We start from the raw sequence: 19,867 nt of genomic DNA on the forward strand, positions 1-19,867 counted from the left end.
CCGTCATTGTCTAGCCTTTACGTCTCCATGTAAGAGAAATACTGCATTTAATGGTCATTTAATATTCTTCATCACGCACTACATGTAGAGTAATGCATGCACCATTCTTAGAGTCTGTTAGCCTTTACCCCGATAACTTTTGGATTCTATCAACATGTTCTCTAAACATCAGATACTAGATACTGTTTAGGTACATGTCGCCCTGACTCTCCAGACTTCAGTCTCTGCTCCTAGCACAGAGTTCATAGCCCCCAGCTTCTCCTAGTAACACGTCATTGTCAGTTTGCGCGCACCATTAGGTTAGAGGTCCCGGCTCCTTAGGTAGCCCCCTCCATGTTTCCGCCCCATTTATGACATATTCTGTTACGTTTGCATCACATGTCTATGTATACGCCCCTGTTACACCCATTTTCACCCTTATCTTTCGCGACTGCTATTGACCACACCCACTGCTCCGCCTACTGTAATTCATTGTAATGCAACTGTTTTAATATATATATTGGTGCACTGTTATTAAATGTTACCCATTCCCTTATGCCGATTCTGATCCTGCCCCCGGCAGCGCTGCCATCCTGTTCCCGTGCAGGTTGTCCTGTTCCTGTCCTTTATGCTGTATTAAACCTGCAAACTCCTACTACCTCGAATCTTGACTCTTATTTATTGAGCTATCTGTTATTGCTATGTCCAGTCAAACCTAGATCCGGTATTATTTATTTATATACCACAGAATTTTTAGGGTTTAGCGTAGATATGGACTTTTGGGTGGAACAGGAATTTGTAGGGTTTAGGGTGGATTTGGGTTATTGAGTGGTAAGGGAATTTTAAGGGTTTAGAGTAGGTTTGGTGTTTTGAGTGGTAAGGGGATTTTTTGGGGTTTAGGGTGGTTTGGGTGGCAAGGTAATTTGTAAGGTTTAGGGTGGATATGGAGTTTTGGGTGGTAAGGGAATTTGTAGGGTTTAGAGTGGGTTTGGGATTTCAAATGGTAAGGGAATTTATGGGGTTTAGAGTGTGTTTAGAGTAAGGGTTAGTGGTTGTTAAAAGGTATAAAATATATATATATATATAATAAAAATCAGTTTTATTTGAATATATTTGTGTAATTAAAAATAAATATGTATAAGTAAAAATATATATGTATTTGTGTATAAAAATACATATAAAGATTAATATTCATTTTAGCAATGCATATGCCTTTAACATGCCTAGTTACACAATACAAATATAAGTATTTCAGAGGTAACTAAAAAGCCTCCAAATGTACATTCGTTAGTTCAGCTGTTGTGTTGAAAGTTTCGGGGTGATGTGTAAAGCGGAGCCAAGAAAAAGGTGGGTGTCCGAAAATGCGTTTTCCCCATGTCAATTCCCATAGGACTTTTGAACATGCCTACAGCCCGAATTGTGGACGGAATTACACCAAATTTGGTAGAAATGTAAATTTGGTTATGCAGATCACACTTTTTGTGACTTGGTGTAATCGGTTTTGTAATTTTAGAGACATTAAAGGTAAAATATATAGATATATAGGGATGCGGCTCTGACAGTCCCCATGCTAAAATCTGATTGGCTGCCAACACTTCAACCAGGAAGTGTGGATGGCAGCCATCTTGGGATGCAGCTTGAGCAAAGTCCCATGAAAAATATATTTTTTTTTTAAAGGGCCAGGGTAGAGACATCCTGAGTCCTTAGCCGTGGTGCAGTGATCCACCTGTGACCCCGTTATGGCTAAAGATCATATATAAAAAAAAATTCAAAAACATCTGTGCATGGATTTCCTGATTTTTCAGATTTTTTTTAATGCGGTCTCCCACAAAGTTCCTTTACTTTGCCCCCAGGTGGGCCAGGTCCCGGTGCATTGGGGGACTTAAAAATGAAGGGGGCACATGGGTCCTCCCTCCTAGGGCTTAAGGTAGCCCAGGGACCACCACCACCCCATGCCTAGGATAGAAAAAAAATGCAGGGGGCTGCGCTGCCTCTTGTGCCCTGGAGACCACCACCTCCCCAGGGCAAAAGTTACTAAATGAATGCAGGGTGGCCCGCGCTGCCCCTCCCTCCCCCACATCCCCGGGGATCACAACCTCCCCAGGGCAAATGTACTTTATTAGAAGCGGGGCCCGAGCGGCCCACCATGCACCCACTGAGACTGCCACCTCCCTGGGGCAACTATTAAATTGTATGAGGGGCTGCATGGCCCCCTCCAGGGTACCCCGGAGATCGCCACCTCTTCGGGGCTAAAATAAACATCGGAGGGGGCCATGAAGAGCCATAGATGGCCCTGGAGACCGCAACCTCCCAGGGCCAGTTCCTGCTAACTCGGATGTGCCCACCCTTGGGATGTAGCTGTGTGCTTTTTCTTGGTGGGAGCTGACATCTCCCACCAAACAAAAGCAAAGAAAACTCTGCCTTCTATTAGCTGGAGCTGTCAAAAAGCTCCGCTTACAGAAAGTAGAGTTTTCATTTATTTCCTTGCACGCAAATATGCATGCAGGGAAACAGATAGCAACATTGCTCCTGCAAGTTGGGCTCTGCTATTTAAAGCAGCTCCCTGCGTGTGGGAGCAAGGCCAGGGACAGAGGGTGCATTGAGACTTCCCCGTGGTCCCCAGCGGGGGGAGAGGAAGAAGCACATTAAAAATGAGAGGTGAAATCGAGCAGAAAGGGACACAATAAAGGTCATCAATGAGCAGAAAGAGGCAAAATAAAGATCAGAAATGAGCAGAAAGAGTCAGAATAAAGGTCAGAAAGAAGGTCAGAAAGAAGCCGAAAGAGGCAAAATAGAGATCAGAAACAAGCAGAAAGGAGCAGAATGAAAGCGAGAAACAAGCAGAAAGAGGCAAAGAATAGATCAGAAACTATCAAAAAGAGACAAAATAAAGGTCAGAAATTTGCAGAAAAAGGTGAAATAAAGGTGAGAAACTAAAAGAAACAAGCAGAATGAAGATCAGAAATGAGCAGAAAGAAGCAGGATAAAAGTCACCAACAAGCAGAAAGAGGCAAAATAAAAGTAAAAAATGAGCAGAAAGATGCAGAATAAAGGTCAGCACTGAGCATAAAAAGGCAAAATAAAGGTGAGAAATGAGGTGAAAGAGGCAGCATAGAGGTGAGAAATTAGCAGAAAGAGGCAGAATAAAGGCCAACAATGTGCAGAAAGAGTCAAAATAAAGATGAGAAACTACCAGAAAGGCAAAATAAAGGTGAGAAGCGAGCAGAAAGAGGCAAAGAGGAGGTCAGAAAGGGGCAAAAGAGAGATCATAAATTGTCAGAAAGAGGCAAAATAAATGTCAGAAATGAGCAGAGAGAGGCAAAATAAATGACAAAAAAGATCAAAAAGGGAAAATAAAGATTAGAGACAAGCAGAAAGAGGGATGATAAAGGTGAGAAACAAGCACAGAGAGGCATAATAACCGTAGGCAACAAAGAGAGGCAAAAAGGTGAGAAACGAGCAGAAAGAGGGTAAATAATAGTGAAAAATTAACAGAAAGGCATTATAAATGTGAGAAATGAGCAGGAAGAGAAAAAAATAAATGTCAGCAACGAGAAGAAAGAGACAAAATAAAGGACAAGAGGCAGAATAAAGGTCAGAAACTAGCAGAAAGGCAAAATAAAGGTCAGAAACAAACATGGTGAGAATTACGGAGACCTCCTTGGAGGCCCGCCCCTTTTCTCATCCACTCTGCACAGGGGTTTCCTAGTGTACTACTGGTTGAGAAATGAGTTCCCTTTGGCTACTGAGGGTCGTATGGGGCCAAAAACCCCTATTGTTGCGATAAGTTAGCCCCTCAAAGCTGGACTGCTGAGTCGTCGATGGAGGCCGCGTTCCCTTTCTAAGTCACTCTGCACAGGGACCTCCTAGCGTACTACTGGTTGGAGAATAAAATCCTCTTGGCTGTTGAGGATCATTGGGGCCAAGAGCCCCCATTGTTGAGACAACTAAGTCCCCCACAGGGACGTGGTTGGCAGCCCCACACCCTTTCTAAACCACTCTGCACAGGTGCCTTCTGGCGAACTTCGGTTTGGGGGTTGAAGTCTCCTTAGCTGCTGAGTGTTGTTGGGGGCCAAGACCCCTATTGTTACCACAAGCCCCCCACAGCCGGATAGCTGAGATTTGGTTATAGGCCCGCCCCTTTTTTCAACCACTCTGAACACAGGGGCCTCCTGGCACACTATTGGTTGGGGGATGAAGTCCCCTTGTCTGATGAGGGTCATCGGGGGTCAAGAACCCTATAGTTGCAAAAACTCATTCCCCCAAGCAGGACTGATGAGACGTCTTTGGAGGCCCTGCCCCATTTCTCAACCACTCTGCACAAGGGCCTTATGGCACACTACTATTTGGGGGATGAAGTCAACTTGGCTGCTGAGGGTCGTTGGGGGCCAAGAATTCCTATTGTTGCCCAAAGTAATTCTCCGACAGCCACATTGCTGAGATGTCATTGGATGCTCCGTCTTCTTTCTCATCACTTTGCAATGGGCCCGGGCCTCCTGGTGCTATATGTTGCAGTTGCTTACGCTTCGGTATACGTTTTCAATTGCACTGGGAAAGGAGCTTACCAGGGACTCCTTTGATATTTCTCTAGTACTTCAGTGAAATGACGACTGTTTGTAGCAGCGCATTCAAGATTTGAGGAGTTCACTTTTACATTTGAAACTTGAAATAAAAAAATTAGCCAAGGATACTAGATATGACTAAGTTGGGCGTATAACTGATACTTGCTATTGACTTTTGATCCCAAATAAGTTGGACTAGCATATGGTTGCAGCTGCTATACATGGACATTCGTGGTGCTTTCTGTGACACACAAGATCATTAAGATCAGGTATATAGAACTGCCTTGAAAAGTTTCTTAAGACAAAACACATGTTGTCTGATCTGTGCTGGGAGTGTCATTATACAGAATACAGAATAAAACAACACTGAAAAGCTTGGAGCAATAATTGGATTTTGTGTTATTTTTGTTCACTGCGTAAATATGTTTGCAAGTTCTTTTACAAGGATCATAGAAGATTGTGTTCATGCTGATAAATATCCATAAATTCTTTATGGTTGGATTAACTGTCGATGAGGGTGCTGAATGCAGTTCTGTTTTGCGTATCAGCTTATTATATACGGTTAATAAACAAACTCTGAGAGAAAAAACTTACACTCACTGGATGATGTCATCAGTGATGTCATGAGGGATGTCACTGACCAGGTTATGAGTGGTGTAATATGTAAGGTCATAAGCAGTGAATTGTTGAGGCATAACATAGTTAGCTCAGGTAACTGTAACTGTAACCATTGTTTTTTTTCAGTGAATATTGAATAATGAATGCAATAAATTAATTCCACCACACAAAAACAGATTTGGGCTTGGTTCTTTTGGTGCGAAAATACCGAAGGTTAAAGTTATATATATATATATATATCCACTTCCTAGTAGACCCACTGGGTCTCCCAGTTGTACGGGACGGCGCTCACCCACTCTGCCCATCCGAGGAGCCTCCACATTGGCAACAGGAAGAACCGTGCCATTAAAAAGCAGTCGTGGCTCTCGTCTTTGGTTCTCAGGGTGCTCCTCATGCAGTGGCACACAAAGATTCCCCTCAGGATGGTGGAGATGTCTGGCACTCCCATGCCTCCCTTGTAGTGGGTCTTGATCACCACCCTGTTGAGCTCCAGATGAAGTAGAAGATCATTCTCATGATGGCCCTGGGCGTGCAGGACTGCAAAGGCCACACTTGGGCAAAGTACTGGAGCACTGGCAGGGTCCCATTCCACAGGACCAAAGACTTCCCTTTGATCGTCAGCTTCCGGAGGCTCCACAGTACCAGCTTCTGCCTTGTCATCGCCAGTCTCATTTCCCAGGTCTTCTCCGCTGCACGTTCTCCGCAGAACCAGACTCCAAGGATCTTCAGTAAGTCCTGCTTGATGGGAAATGGCAGTGGGTCTCGGGTCCAGTGTCCGAAGAGTAGAGTTTATGACTTGGTGATGTTGATCTTCACTCCTGATGCCTTTCCAAACTAGATACAAGTCCTCCCACAGATGATCCATCCACACAGAAGACGGAGACCGCGTCAATGTAGAGGAAACACTTCGCTTCGCCCTTTCCCTTGCTTCCTGGGGCTATCACTCCTCTGACATTCCTGTTCTGTCTGATGCGTTCGGCGAGGAGTTCAATCACGCAGATGAACAGAAGAGTGGAGAGCGGACAGCCTTGCCTGACAGGATGGGGAAGGGTTGGGTTTCCCAGCCATTTACCAACGCTTTGCTAAAGATATCTCTATACACTGTGGTCACGACGTCACAGAAGAAGTCTCCCAGCCCCAGTGCTCTGAGTGTCCAGTCAATGAACTCATGGGAAACGCGGTTGAACGCCTTTTCTTGATCCAGATATGACCTTCTTTAGGCGGTTGGCTATCACCTTTGCGAGAATTTTGTAGTCCACATTGAAGGGCGAGATAGGGCTCCAGTACTTGGTCTTCTCTCTCTCCCTTCTTCTTGTACAAAAGTGTTATCATACCCTCACATAGGTATTGCGGCATACTGCCCTTGCCCACCATTTCCTCATAGAGGTTTAGCAAGCCCGGCCCGACCAGGCCCCCACAGTCCGACATAAAGTCCACTGGGAGACCGTCATTCCAGGCGTCTTGTCTCTCTTGGATGTCGTAGCAGCCAAGTGCAGCTCCTCCATGGTGAAGGGCACGTTCAGGCCCTCTCTCTCTTCCGGACCCAGTGTCTTCGAGGTGACCTCCAGGAAACTATTCACCTGGACTCTCACTGACGAGTAAAGCTCGCTGTAAAAGTCGGTTACAACTCACATGACTAGCTCGTTCTCACCTTGGAGGTTGCCCTCTGAGTCCCAAAGCTCTACCAGCAGTGTATGAGCAGTGCTGATGCCTTGCTCACTAGGAACCTCTATTAGCAGCTTGTAGTACTGCACCTACCACATCTTGCATTTAAATTAGACCTATAAATTTACCTTCATCAGCTCCACATAGAGTACAACCTAATCCGGAGTTAATAGAATTCTTTTGTCACATTTCAAAGCTACTAATTGTACATATAGACATAGCCATTTTAACGTATACTTGTGGTGCTGTCTTACATGCAATGCATTATGGGTAAGGTGGCACAGTACCAAATGTGACTAAAGTTTATGATGCTCATCAGGGACATTTAGGAGCAACTTGCAGTACTGCAACTTTACAAGCAGTGCTGGTGCCTGGCTCACTAGGAGCAGCTTGTGGTATTGCACCTAGATATGCAGTGCTGGTGCCTTGTGTAGGAAGGTGGATACCTGACTATGGTTACCCCAGATTTTTTGCATTGTGTTTAGCTGGTTTTCGACTTAGTTGGCCTGGGATCCTGCTAATCGGGGCCCCAGGCTATCTGCTCTCTCTATAAAATGGACTTCATGTACCTTAGGTACATACCTAATTGGATATTGGGTCACTCTTGTGAGTCCCTGTATAGTGTACCATAGGTACCCAGGGCATAGGTGCATCCAAGGCCTACCAGGGGCTGCAGCATGTATTATGCCACCCCTGGCTGGCCATCCAAACTGACACAACTGGCTGATCACTCAGCTGGGGCAAGGTCGTGTAATCACCCCTTGCTTAGGTATAGTATTCCTATACCTACCATTATATATAGACACATATGCACCTATAAGTCACTCCGATTGGCAGGCCTTAACAATCCTGAAGGCAGAGTGCTTGGTTTTATGTGAGATGAGGCTGTAGCATGAGCTGAGCCATCTGCAGCTTTCGGAACCATGTCCTTATAGCTGTTCTATGATATAGCCATACCATATACTCTTAAGTGCATTATAATCCTCACGGTTGAATGCTAACTTCGGTTTGGCTTTATCAAAACATGTTGTGTAAGGTGTCATAGGCTTTGGAATACTACCCCCTTGCCAGTCCTGGCGACGGGGGTAGCATTCCACCCTTCTAGAGGGAGAAGACATGTTGTTCCTACTAATCCCGGTTAAAGTTAACCAGAGCCTCAGCATCACAGAATGGATGCTGCTGCCACAAACACAAGTCTGACTCCTGCTGCTGGGAGCCCTTCCAGTGAGGGAGGCTTGGACAATAGGTTTCATGTCTTGGGAGGTGCCAGCACCACCCCAGACAGGCCATAGTGTATTGGGGCAGGGAGGGCTGAATGAAATGAGACACTGCCTGGGGCACACAAGGTGTCCCATGCATAGTCCGGTTCAAACAGGTGCTGGGGCACTCCAGCCCCAGCTCTGGCGCGAAACTGGACAAAGGGAAAGGGGTGTAACCACCCCTTCCCTGGTCCCACCCATAGGAGGGACCTAGCAGGTAATCCAGCCCCTAAATTTGGTATATAGGTAGGAGCTGAGTCCCAAGACTTTAGATTTATCCTGACTGAAACTTGAAGTGAAACTCTGGACCTTCGACGTTCTACCTGAAGATAGAAGATTGAAGAATCTCCCTTGTGGTCAAGGAGTGACCACCCTGTGCAAGCAGGCACCATCAAGCGATCAACGGTTTGCTTTGTCGACGCTCCGGCCGGAGCTCGAGCACAGAGCCTGACAAGACCCGGACTTCCAGACTTTCAACAGCCCAATCCACAGTCACAGCAGAGCTGAGACCCGTGGAGGCGACGAGAGACGTGAGACCGGCCATCTTGGAAATCCAGCGAATTGCTTTCCGTGGAACTTCTGAGGCACCTTTGAAGTTGTGCATTGGGGATTGAGAAGCCCCAGCCCCGAGCACCAACTGCACGAAGATCAGCCCTCCACACTCCACGAGTTCGGCGTGGGACCCTGCTGCATTTTCCTGCTCGACGCGTTTGTGCGGTCACTTGCCCGTTGGCTAGTGGCCTCTGTGACGACAAACCTTTGATTTACATCGCTGGTCTGGTTGCTCCAGACTGGCCCTTGCTTCCCTGAAAAGGAGAAGTCCATCAGACCTTGCTGGTCTGATCCGTAAGCCATCTTCGATTCCTGCATGGGTTGCCTTTGCCAAGGCTTGTTGACTCCAATCTGGAAGGCGACAGCGAGAGCCTTCGTGGGACAGTCCATATCCAGCTCCTGGTCGTCGTTGACACCTCTTGGTCCACGTGGCTGCAGAGACAAGCTTCACGACATCACCTGATTGCTTCGTGACATCGCCTGGTTCCTTTCTGGTTCCTGGCTAGTGACTCAGAATCTGTCCCCTCTGCTTTCAGGTACTCTTCATCCTCGATCCGCCCTTGGATCCAACCGGACACGTCCCTCCTGGTCGCCTGCAGCATATTTCTTCAAGGCTCCATAGGATTCAGCGATGAAACCCGACACACTGACACCTATGCACCCGCTTCCTGTGGGTGAGGTAACGCGAGTACTTCGGTGCTCCTGTGGGTATTTACTATCCTAGTGTCTAACTTTCAAGTAGCTTTCTCCTAGTCCATCCAGAAGTCACCTAAAAGAACTAGTTTCTAATTCTTTCGTTCCCATTCTAACTCTATGGTAACTCGAGTGTGTGTAAAGACACTGCACACGCATCCCATGGGCCTCCTGCTCCCTATCCTTTGGTAGTACAGCGTAGCCCCAGCGATTCTCCAGGCCCTAGGCCTATCCTTTGTTCGTGACGTGGTTCTTATACCACTATTTTAGTATATGGTTTGAAGTGCCCCTAGGGCATTACTGTATTTTGTGCAACTTATTGTATGATAATTGAATATCTTGTTATGTGCTTGTGCCTCTGCCCTCATAAAGAGTTCAGAGGATTTATTTAGTAATAAATACATATATTTTATATATTTAACCTGTGTGGTGTCCTTTCACTTGGTATTACAAGGGATTGCATATGGTAAAACAGCTGGCTTCACATGCCCTCTTGAGTTTCGCCTAAGACTGCTTTGTCCATGCTACCACTAGGATAGCTGGTCTATAAGGTTGACTTTACAACCATCACCATAAGGGTTGTTTGGACTGATACAAGGTGCCCACTAGAATAGTGGACATCACATATCAGTCCAACTTCTCACATTCCTTGCTCACTAGGGAGCTCTAGGAGCAGCTTGTGGTACTGCACTGAGACATACAATGCTTTTTCCTGGCTTACTACGCAACCATTTGAGATGCACTAGGTCTTGCATTACTGAAAGTATGCACTAGTGGCGTTGCATTATTATTTGCAACACCAATACCTCAAACAATCAGTGATGCGAGACCGATTGCATTGCAAATGCTTGTTTTTCTTGTTACTGCTGTTCAAAATCGACAAACATTGGTAAAGTTCAAAGTCCAGCTGACACCTTTCAAAAGCAATACCTGCTGCCTTTGTCAATGCTCATTTTATTTAGGTCATTTTAACCAGTGACTTGAATGTTAGACTGATCTAATCTGTAGGTTGCTCAAACATGGGAGGTCAGATTCACAAAGAAAAAAAAACGTGGATATACCTCCTGTTCTAACTGCATGTAATAAAGAACACCCAAGACGAACTGTCCTATCTCAATCTACTTCTGCTTGCAGTAAAAAGCCTCACAAATCTGCCCTAGGATACAGTTTCACTGCACTGGCTCATCCGACAATAAACAACATACAAAAAATAAAAAATTAAGAAAAAAGAGAAGGTAACTCAAAGAGCTCACAGATTCCCCTTAAAGCAAAACCTGTGATATTTTGCTTTGGGAACTTTCTCCTTCGCCAAGCAATATTTGAAGCTGCACGTCCAGATCAGAAATTAACCTCATACAATTCCTCTTTTTTCATAAGATCTGATTTTTGCCACTACGGTGGAAAGAAAATGGAGACTGAGACAAATGATTCACCCCTTCCAGAACAAAGGGGGGGGGGGCATTTTTACTAAACCGTGATAAATTGAGGGTCATAATCCAGGATACATCGAACTATTTTTCAACTGAAATCAAAGCTAATGAATTCCTTGAAACTCTCACTTGATTGGGATGATAGCAGGCCTTTGACCAAAGCAATGGGTCAGGGAGATGGTTAATGCGATCAGCCTGGGTGGGTTCTCTTCCCCTACAGGGGCCGGTGATCTATACAGGATTAGGATTATGACAGATGGAATACTAGTTTGTTGTGTTTGCTCTGTTGTATGATTTTTGAGGAGTTTTTTTCCGGTATGTGCGAGGGTTAGGGGGCCATTCCTCTTTAATGGACCAAGTTGGCCTGTCTGCCTTGAATGGGTGGAGGTAGGGGTGAGGGGGAAGGAGCACCAACCCAGATGGGAATGGGTTAAAGGCTTTTCACATTGGTGTGTTGATCAGATGTTTTGAAGATGCCCTTTTCAGGGCTTAGTGAAGATAGTGATTGCTGTGGATCGATTAAGATGGCATATACGTATTACAGATACAAGGTTGGTAGAGGGTGCAGAGCAGAAAGTTTAGTACAAATCTCTAGGTGAAATTTTGAAGTGTAGGAATGGGGGATAGTAGGATACATAGCTACATTTAATATCTATGGTTTAAATGACTGAGCCAAGATATTTAGGATGGATTCAGTTCTTAAGATGTGGAAATTTGATATCATGCGTCTCCAAGAGCCTCATGTCTCCTGATGTAAACTGAGTGTTTTTTTATGATTTAGATTGGACCTGCTGGGTTGCACATTACAGAGGTTAACATCTAGAGGGGTTGCTATTCAAGCAAACAAAATCCTGTTGTACAGTACGTTGGAAATTATTGGATAAGATGGGTAGGCGGGTTATTTTAGACCGCAAGGTTGGGGGTTTGGCATTTTACGGTGTGTTCAAGCTATGGAGCAATTTCGGGAGATTTTAACATTAATTAGGGGTTGACAATAGGCTGGATGCATGTCAAACATATGAAGGAAGGAAGCCCCTCCTTTAAGTCTCTCTCCTGTCTGGTGATTAGTCATGGTTTGGATGATATTTGGGGGAAATGTATGGCTCCAGACCAAGGTTATACCTTTTTTTCCAAGTCCGCACAACAAATTGGTTCGATTGGATTATTTTTTTACTTCCAAGGCACTTCGTAATCAAATTACGATCAGGAGATATCCTAGGATTTTATCGGATCACAACCCTTTGGCTATAGAGGTCCCAATTGAAGGGGTTTATACACCTAGAGCTAATTGGAGATTTGACAAAAAACAGCTCTTATGTTACGAGGAGTATGAAGATCATATGTGTAAATGGATGGTCCAATTTTTAGAGATCAATAGGGGATCGGCCAAAGGGACATTGGTCTGGGATTCATTAAAGGCTGGTCTCAGGGGAGAAACTTTAAGCTATACATTATTCCAAGAAAAGAAGAAACCGAGGGATTCAGATTTTATTTAATGATCTCTCAGCTTTAGAGGGACTCCAGGTCCAAGCGAAGTCTCACAGATGGAGTAATAATTAATCAAATAGCAGCCATGAGATCTAAAATGATGCTGTATTTTAGTAAGGAGCTTGCGCCAAGTTCCATATACGGAAAATGGCATGTTAGGAATATAGAGAGAATGTGGGTCGTCTCCTGGCCCTTCAGACCCGGCAATTGGGATAGAGGCAATTGAAGATGAGCAGGTATCTAAACAGGTTTTACCCAGCAAAATAGTTTAAAAGATTTTTTAAGAGACGCGGTATACACAGGAAGGTGGGCCTTTTTATGGGGAGGGGGGGGGAGGCTGTAACTAGGTCTTACAATTGACACTGCAAAACTTAACCCAGTGATCGGATCATTTTAAAGCAACCAATTTCTGGAGATGAAATCATAGCAGTACTTAAACCATTTGCTACGGGGAAGGCAAATGGGCCCGATAATATTCCCCAGGAACTGTATAAAGGAACTTGCAGAAAATATGTCTATTTTTTTAAAGCGCACACAGGGGATAAGCCAGCTTCGGCGGGGGGGGGATGGGGGGAAGCCATATAGTCCTATTTAAGAAAAAAAATTAAACCCCATTGAATCCAGGGTCCTATAGACCAATAACATTAATTAATTAGCACCAAAACAGTCAAAAATATTGGCAAATCGGCTGGGCAGTATTATGTCTACGCCAATATCCTCTAGGCATCACTGATTTATACCGGGCTGTGGGACAGCCGATCATATTAAAAAAGAAATCACTATTTGACATTGCCACAAACACACTGGGGAGAATATGGGTCTGATTGAATTAGAACCCATAAAGACATTTAACTGGGAGTCGTGGACCTCTTTGTGGGGAAGATTAGGGAGCTATGGATTTGGTCCAGGATAGGTTGGAGCTATTAAATTACTATATGCTACCCCTATGGCCAAATTATGGATTATGGGGATAGAATCAGAAGAGCGCTGCATCTCTAAAGGGACACAACAAGGCTGTCCATGCTCACCACTACTTGTTGCCCTGTATATCGATCCTTTTATTTCAATGTTGGAAAGGAATCAGCAGATTAAGCCGATATCTGTATGGCAAGTAGAATATAAGGTATTAGCATATGCAGATGACATAGCAATTATTACAGGAAACCCTCAGCAAGCTTTGGGGTAGAGAGAGAGGAAACAGCAAAGGTATTCGGGGCTTCATCAGAGTATAAATTGATCAGGAGTAAAACCAAGTGGTATGTACTAGCAATATTGGGCGATTTGATATTCAGGTGGTAGAAGAAGCAACCTATTTAGGGATTCAGATTTCATCAGCTGTTGAGCATATAGAAGATTTAAACATGACTCCCCTGTCACATTCAATGGAAAAGGGAACTTTGGTGATTGAATCATGTCCATCTGTCAATGGTGGGAAGGGGAAACAATTCAAAATTGACTATTTTACCCAAATTAAATCTATTCGGGGGAATTCCATTGGAATTCAATGGCAAGTGGCTAGGGAAAATTGAGTGTGCGCTCTGGCTTTGTGGAGATTCCCAAAAAATAAGAAGGGCCTCTAAATATATGACTCTTCCTAAAGATTGTTGAGGATGGGGGTACCGAATATAGCCCTGCATTATTGGGCATGTATGCTGCAAAATATGGGACTATTAACCAATGGAAGGTCATACACTCTTAGAACCAGAAATGTCCATGTCAATATACGAGTTGATAATGGGAGAAGAGGCTAAAGGCTACCTGCTAAAACATTTTTTAACCCAGCTAGCATAAGAAAACAAAATTCAACTTTTTGCAAGGGGCATGTCGATTGTGGCAAGATATGGAAATGACCAAAAATAATTATTATACACCTCTTTGGAGGACGCCGTCATTACCCTTTATATTTCAAGAGCTGATGGTTAGTAACTGGAGGAATATGACACATTACAACACGTACTAATACCACGAGTGTCATTACAACGCAAGTATTACTACACGTTGTCATTTACCACTACCATTACATCGCATACTTTTACCACAAATAAGCCTTTACCACGTATACCATTACAACGCAAAGGCATGAGTGATAAAGATATACTCTTGGTAAAAAGTATCCAAGGTAATTTACACTACCCTGCCCAACCCTAAACCCTAATTTAGTATCCCTGCACGACCCTTACCCAGACTCCCAGTCCTCTCCCAACCCTAAAACACTACCCTGCACGACCCCGACCCTACCCTAAACCCTACAACACTACCCCTGCACGACCCTCCCTTGACTCTCAGTCCTCTCCTTACACCAGTGGTTCCCAAACTGCACCGCGGCACCCCGGTGCACCACCAAAACCAGCCAGGGGCGCCACGGTCGCAGTTGCTGAGCAGAATCTACTAGGAATTACGTTGGCCGTTTGTATTTAGGCCGAGTGCACCTCACCTGGTGCCCACTAGGTGGTGCACTTGCTGCCTCTTAGCCCCATGATTTGTAACTCCTCATGACAACTGTAGTTCTGTGTTTTTTAGGTTTCGCCCTGGCCGTAGCAACTGCGTAGCAGTTGCTCCGCCCACGGCGAAATCTAATGTTATCTCAATAGTGGGGACTTGAAACCGCCCCTTCTTCCATTGGCTAGCTCCATAAATGGAGGCTAGCCATTGGAAGACACGGTTGTCCATCACTCTTTCCCGGTCAGAACGCGAATCGTGGGCGTTTGACTCTTTTTTTAAGTCCCGCCCCTTGTTGCCGTGTGTCCCGGGCCGCGCTGTGATTGGCTGCCAGCCCGGGACACCCCCGTGACGTTATTCCCCGGGCCGCGCTGTGATTGGCTGCCGGCCCGGTACACCCCGTGACGTAATTTCCCAGGCCGCGCTGTGATTGGCTGCCGGCCCGGGACCTGACTTGTTTTTTTAAAGTGTCCTACGACAATTCTCTCGCCCACCAGAAGTGTTTACGGTAACCAGATTTAACAACATGGCCACCCTATATGCTGCTAGCACAGATGCTTGCTCGATAACTTATAAGTAACATGCATGCTGCGGGAGAGGGCGGGCATCTAGTAAGGCGGGAGCCGTACTAATTACGACCTATCTCCGCCAAGAAAAGTCCGGGACTTGCTTCAACCCTTCACCATTCACCGGGCGCAGATACGAACGTAGACGCTTATTGGGTGCTATTTCGGTTCGGAGATACTTGGTTGGATACTCTACACGCCACTTACTATTATGTTTCACCCTCCTTCGTTTGTGATAGGAGAGTCTGAGGATAGGTTCGTAAATCGGAGGTCACCAGGAAGAAACCATGGCTGCTCTAATCAGAAGGTCCTGTAGTTTGCTCAGCAGTTACTGCAAGCATGGCAACCTTGCAACGGGTAAGAATTTTGCTCCTCCCTCTTGCATGAAAGCTGTCATTCAGCAACTGCGCTATAGAGGGCACTTTAGTGCGGGTATAATATCCATATCAGGCTTCTTACATTGCCCTCCCTCTTTTATGTTACCCTAATTAAATTAAATATTCTTGCGGCACTACGTCCTACCTTCGTAACGCTGCATATTGCTTTTTTCACTTTTTTTTTTATTTATTGCTTATTTCTATAACTTTGCAGTCTGTGCTCTTTTAGAAGCGAACGAGTTTCGGTTAAACACTTTTCTATCCCGACACAGTCGCAACAGATCGTTAGTTTTCAGGTTAAGCCACGCCAGCTCAGTCAAGTATTCCGGTGTAAATACATGGGCAGTTGTGTGGAACCTGTTATCAATCAGATATTTTTTTTAACGCGTTTTGACTCGGGTGCATTGCGGTGCCTTTGATTCTTAAGAGTAACCTGCCAAGATGCATTCATGTGTTTGACGCCTCGATACAGAAACATTCTTCAGTGATCTGCAAAGAAGGCTGTCGCACGCGTTCCCTTTTCCATTAATCAGTCAGAACGTGCGTTCTTCTACCTATAGAAGTGGCCCTCAGGGGAAAACACCCTCACGCTAATCCGAGGGCGCCCAAGTTTAAGGCCTTGACAGAAGCAGAGTGTGTCTACTCTGTCGCATATAGGTGTGCGTGCTGTCATTCACGTTGCCACCTTTTGAAGGCGTGTCCTTTTCAGTTTTCAAGGGCTTCAGACTTCTGATTTTTCAGCAGTGGAGGTTAGAGACATGACTTTGCTTATTTTATTGCACCAACAGACTACTACACATTTCAGTAAATCCAGCCTGAAAGTGTCCGGGCTTCTTGTGAATAGCACACGTGTCGTCCTCTGCTGACTCCTGCCTAGTCCTGCTTGGGGTAATTGGAAAAGGTGGCCAGGCCTGTCCTATGGAAAGCTGGGGAGCCGTCTCCGCTGCGGGGGTTCTTCGGAAGGCTGAGGTCTGTCCTGAGCCGTCATGATTCCTTTGGGAAGCAGGCAAGGCCTGTCTGCTGTGCCCGCCGGGCTCCCGTGAGAGCTGCACGGGCCTGGCAGACGCGCGGCGTCTTCAAAGCTGTGGGGCAGTCTGTGCCCAGACTCGTCGTCACAGCCGAAAGAGCCCTGGATTTCTTCACACCAGGCCCTGGGATCCGCACTCAGACAGCAGGACACCGTGCCCCTGCAGGAAATAGTATTGACCACAGGTCATAAGGCAAAGGATTGAGCAGAAACTAGTTACACAGGTCTTTCCAAATCCCCATTTTACCCTACGAACAGTAATCTCGCATTACTGGCTGGCCTCTATAGTGCAGCCGCCCCTCTGCTGGCATTACTGCAAGTACCAGGATGCATTTGACCACAGCACCACTGTGTGAGGTGGCTGCCTGTAAAGGACCTCCTCCCACCCTCTACTTGTTCAAGGGCCCAGTCAGTGTTCTGTTCACTCAGTCCTGCACAATCTCAAGCTCCAATGGCAGCCTTCCTAGGATGCGTGACGTCTGCGTGGGTTTTGAGAAGTAGTATTGCGTCATCCACCAGAGGGCCCGTTTCAAATTGCCATTTAAAGGCCTACTGGGATATTCCTCCGTGCAGTGCTTTAAATGGGCCGGTACTATACTGTACTGAGTACCGGCACTTTTTTTAATTTTTAGAGGGATAGTACTGGCACTTCTCAAGAGAAATGTAATACTTTTAATTGGAGAGCACCGGCACTTCGCCAGCACTTCTCAGAAACAAGCAGGCACTCTGTTACAGAGTACCTGCACTTTTATTTTTCCACTTCAAGCACTGCCTCTGGGTGACGTCTGCGTGGGTTTTGCGAAGTATTGCGACGTCATACACCGGAAGGTCCATTTCAAACTGCCATCCTCTGGCCTCCTGGGATATTCCTCATGGCATCTGCGTGGATTTTGTGAAGTATTGTGACGTCATTCACCGCAAGGCCCATTTTTAAACTGGCACCCCCCAGCCCGTGGATGCGCAGCACACTGATGCCACTTCCCAAAAAAGTGAGTATATGAACGAATCTGAAGAGCAGTGAATGAATACTGCGAAATCCGTTTTGCAGAATATATGACTCAAAGGAAATGAAAAGTAAAACAATGAAATGCACCTGCGCCCGGTAAATCGGGTGAGAGGTGCTGCCACACACCTGTAGGATCACTGGCCGCGAGCACATCCGAGGAGCGCCACAACAATGCTCTCGTGAGTAAGACTCCCAGAGGCTGCAATGCATTTGCTATACATCACGAGAGCGTTGTTGTGGCGTAAGAGTGGCGCTCCTCGGATGTGCTCGCGGCCAGTGATCCTACAGGTGTGTGGCAGGCAGCACCTCTCACCCGATTTACCGGGCGCAGGTGCATTTCATTGTTTTACTTTTCATTTCCTTTGAGTCATATATTATGCAAAACGAATTTCGCAGTATTCACTGCTCGTCAGATTCCTTTGGAAACCTTATGCGGCGCTCTTTTGCACAGAAGACGGGATTCTCCCACCAGCCTCAGTTAGAAACTTTCTGAACATGGCGGCTGCAGCTAGGAGACAAACGTGAGGGATCCCTTCTCCGCTGCAATGGGAAATCCACCAGACTTCTGTTCCGGTCCTGGTGTGCCAGGAATGTAAATACAGCCTTCTCTCTGGCCTCACCCTTGGTGTGGGCGGAGCAGCCCCCAGCTAGCAGAGCGGCTCACCGGGCCCACTTTCACTGCAGACTCGCCCTCGGCCCCAGCCTGGCCAGAAGCAGCCGGGGCTCACTGCGCTACATCCTCATTTCCTTCCTGGGGTTAATCTCTGGGAGCACTTGGATGTTGACGAGCACTTTAATGAGGGGAGCGGTGGGATCCGATCGCTATCAGTGACGCCCTCGGGTGGTGGTGGGTAATGAATGGTGTTTGGAAGCCGATATGGAGGCCTGTCACTAACGCGGCTGCCTCTCAGTGAAATATTTGCATCTGCAACCCCCCCACCCCCTCCCCTTTAAGGGGACGTCCAATGGGAGATCTGTATGGTAGAAGCCTGCCAGGGCAGGCAGACACTAGACGAAGATACGCCAGGGGCGGCTGGTGACATTTAAAAGTGGTGGGCCGTAAATACTGCACTGTGGCGAGCGAGCCAGAATCACCTACAGGTGAATGTTCCCAAGCACACCAATAGAAGCACCAGGCGGATGATAACTCCAGCCCACACATACATACATATGACACATTTTACGACTTAACTATCCAAACAAGATCGTATGTTCCTGTGCAATCATGTTAGCCCACTGTGCCTTAGTTCCATGGTGCAACAACATTGTCAGTGTCTGTAAATTGTAAAAAAATAACAGACCAGGCGTCTTATTGAAAACAGGACATTTTCATCAATGGGACAGTCCTGTGTCACTTGACATGTGTTACAGTGCAGAAACATATGCAGTCAGGCAAGAATGAAAGCACATTCCAGAAAACGGCGGCAAGTTGGGTAAAGATCTAAACAGCAGTGTGCACCCTTCTGCCCTCACATCCCCGACCCTCGGGCCCCAGAGTCCCACATCCCACTGACACTCGCAAACCCCCGCTCCCAAGGAAAGGCAGCCTGCCCGTCTCACTCTTCAGTCCTTGATGCACATATTGAGCCGAGCCCCAGTGGTATTCGTGAAAATACCCAGAAGAAACTTCACCGGGCAGTCTAGAGCACATCAGAGATAACACCGAGCCAGACCCAATCAGGCTTCCACACTCGTGACGGTGACCTGACCAGCAGAGAAGACACTTAGGCGCGGCCAGCATGACTCTGGGAGGGTGCGCGCGGGGAGGGGGTGTGGGGGGCAGTTATTTTAATGAATAAATAAAACTTACCAGGCATCTCCTCCGGTCCCACATCGCATCATGTTTCTTCTACAACTTGGTGGTGGAAGTAACTTCTCCCCGCTCTTTTCGTTTGCCGCAACAGGAAATACTAGCTGCCAATCAGGACACTAAATGCGACGGGGGGCTCCGGGCGGCTGGCATTTGATAGGGCATGGGGCAACTTTATGAATAACGCGTCACCGCCCGGGCAGGAGCCTATCTGCAAACGCCTGGACTACACTGGGCATGCGCAGCATGCCTAATGGTTTGTGAATGTGAGTGAGGGGCAACGCTCCTCACTCACATGCGCAGACCATCTACTGGACTTCTGCTCTCCTCTCGCGTGCGTTCGCTGTGCCTTTACATGCGCACTTCAAGTTTCACCCGTGAAGCACAGGCCGGCCT

At 46.4% G+C, this 19,867-nt stretch overlaps 1 protein-coding gene across 1 annotated transcript in view; it reads right to left on the reverse strand.

The window, feature by feature from the left end:
• The window catches only part of CFAP141 (cilia and flagella associated protein 141), a 104,460-nt gene extending 84,897 nt beyond the window's left edge, over positions 1-19,563 (reverse strand). The window contains exon 1 of the mRNA XM_078671108.1: positions 19,472-19,563. Coding sequence (XP_078527234.1) covers positions 19,472-19,495 — 24 coding nt within the window. The 5' untranslated portion in view covers positions 19,496-19,563. The remainder of the gene's footprint in view (positions 1-19,471) is intronic.
• Positions 19,564-19,867: the final 304 nt, after the last annotated feature.

Source organism: Lissotriton helveticus, chromosome 12 (assembly GCF_964261635.1).
Source record: "Lissotriton helveticus chromosome 12, aLisHel1.1, whole genome shotgun sequence".
Taxonomy (NCBI): Eukaryota; Metazoa; Chordata; class Amphibia; order Caudata; family Salamandridae; genus Lissotriton; species Lissotriton helveticus.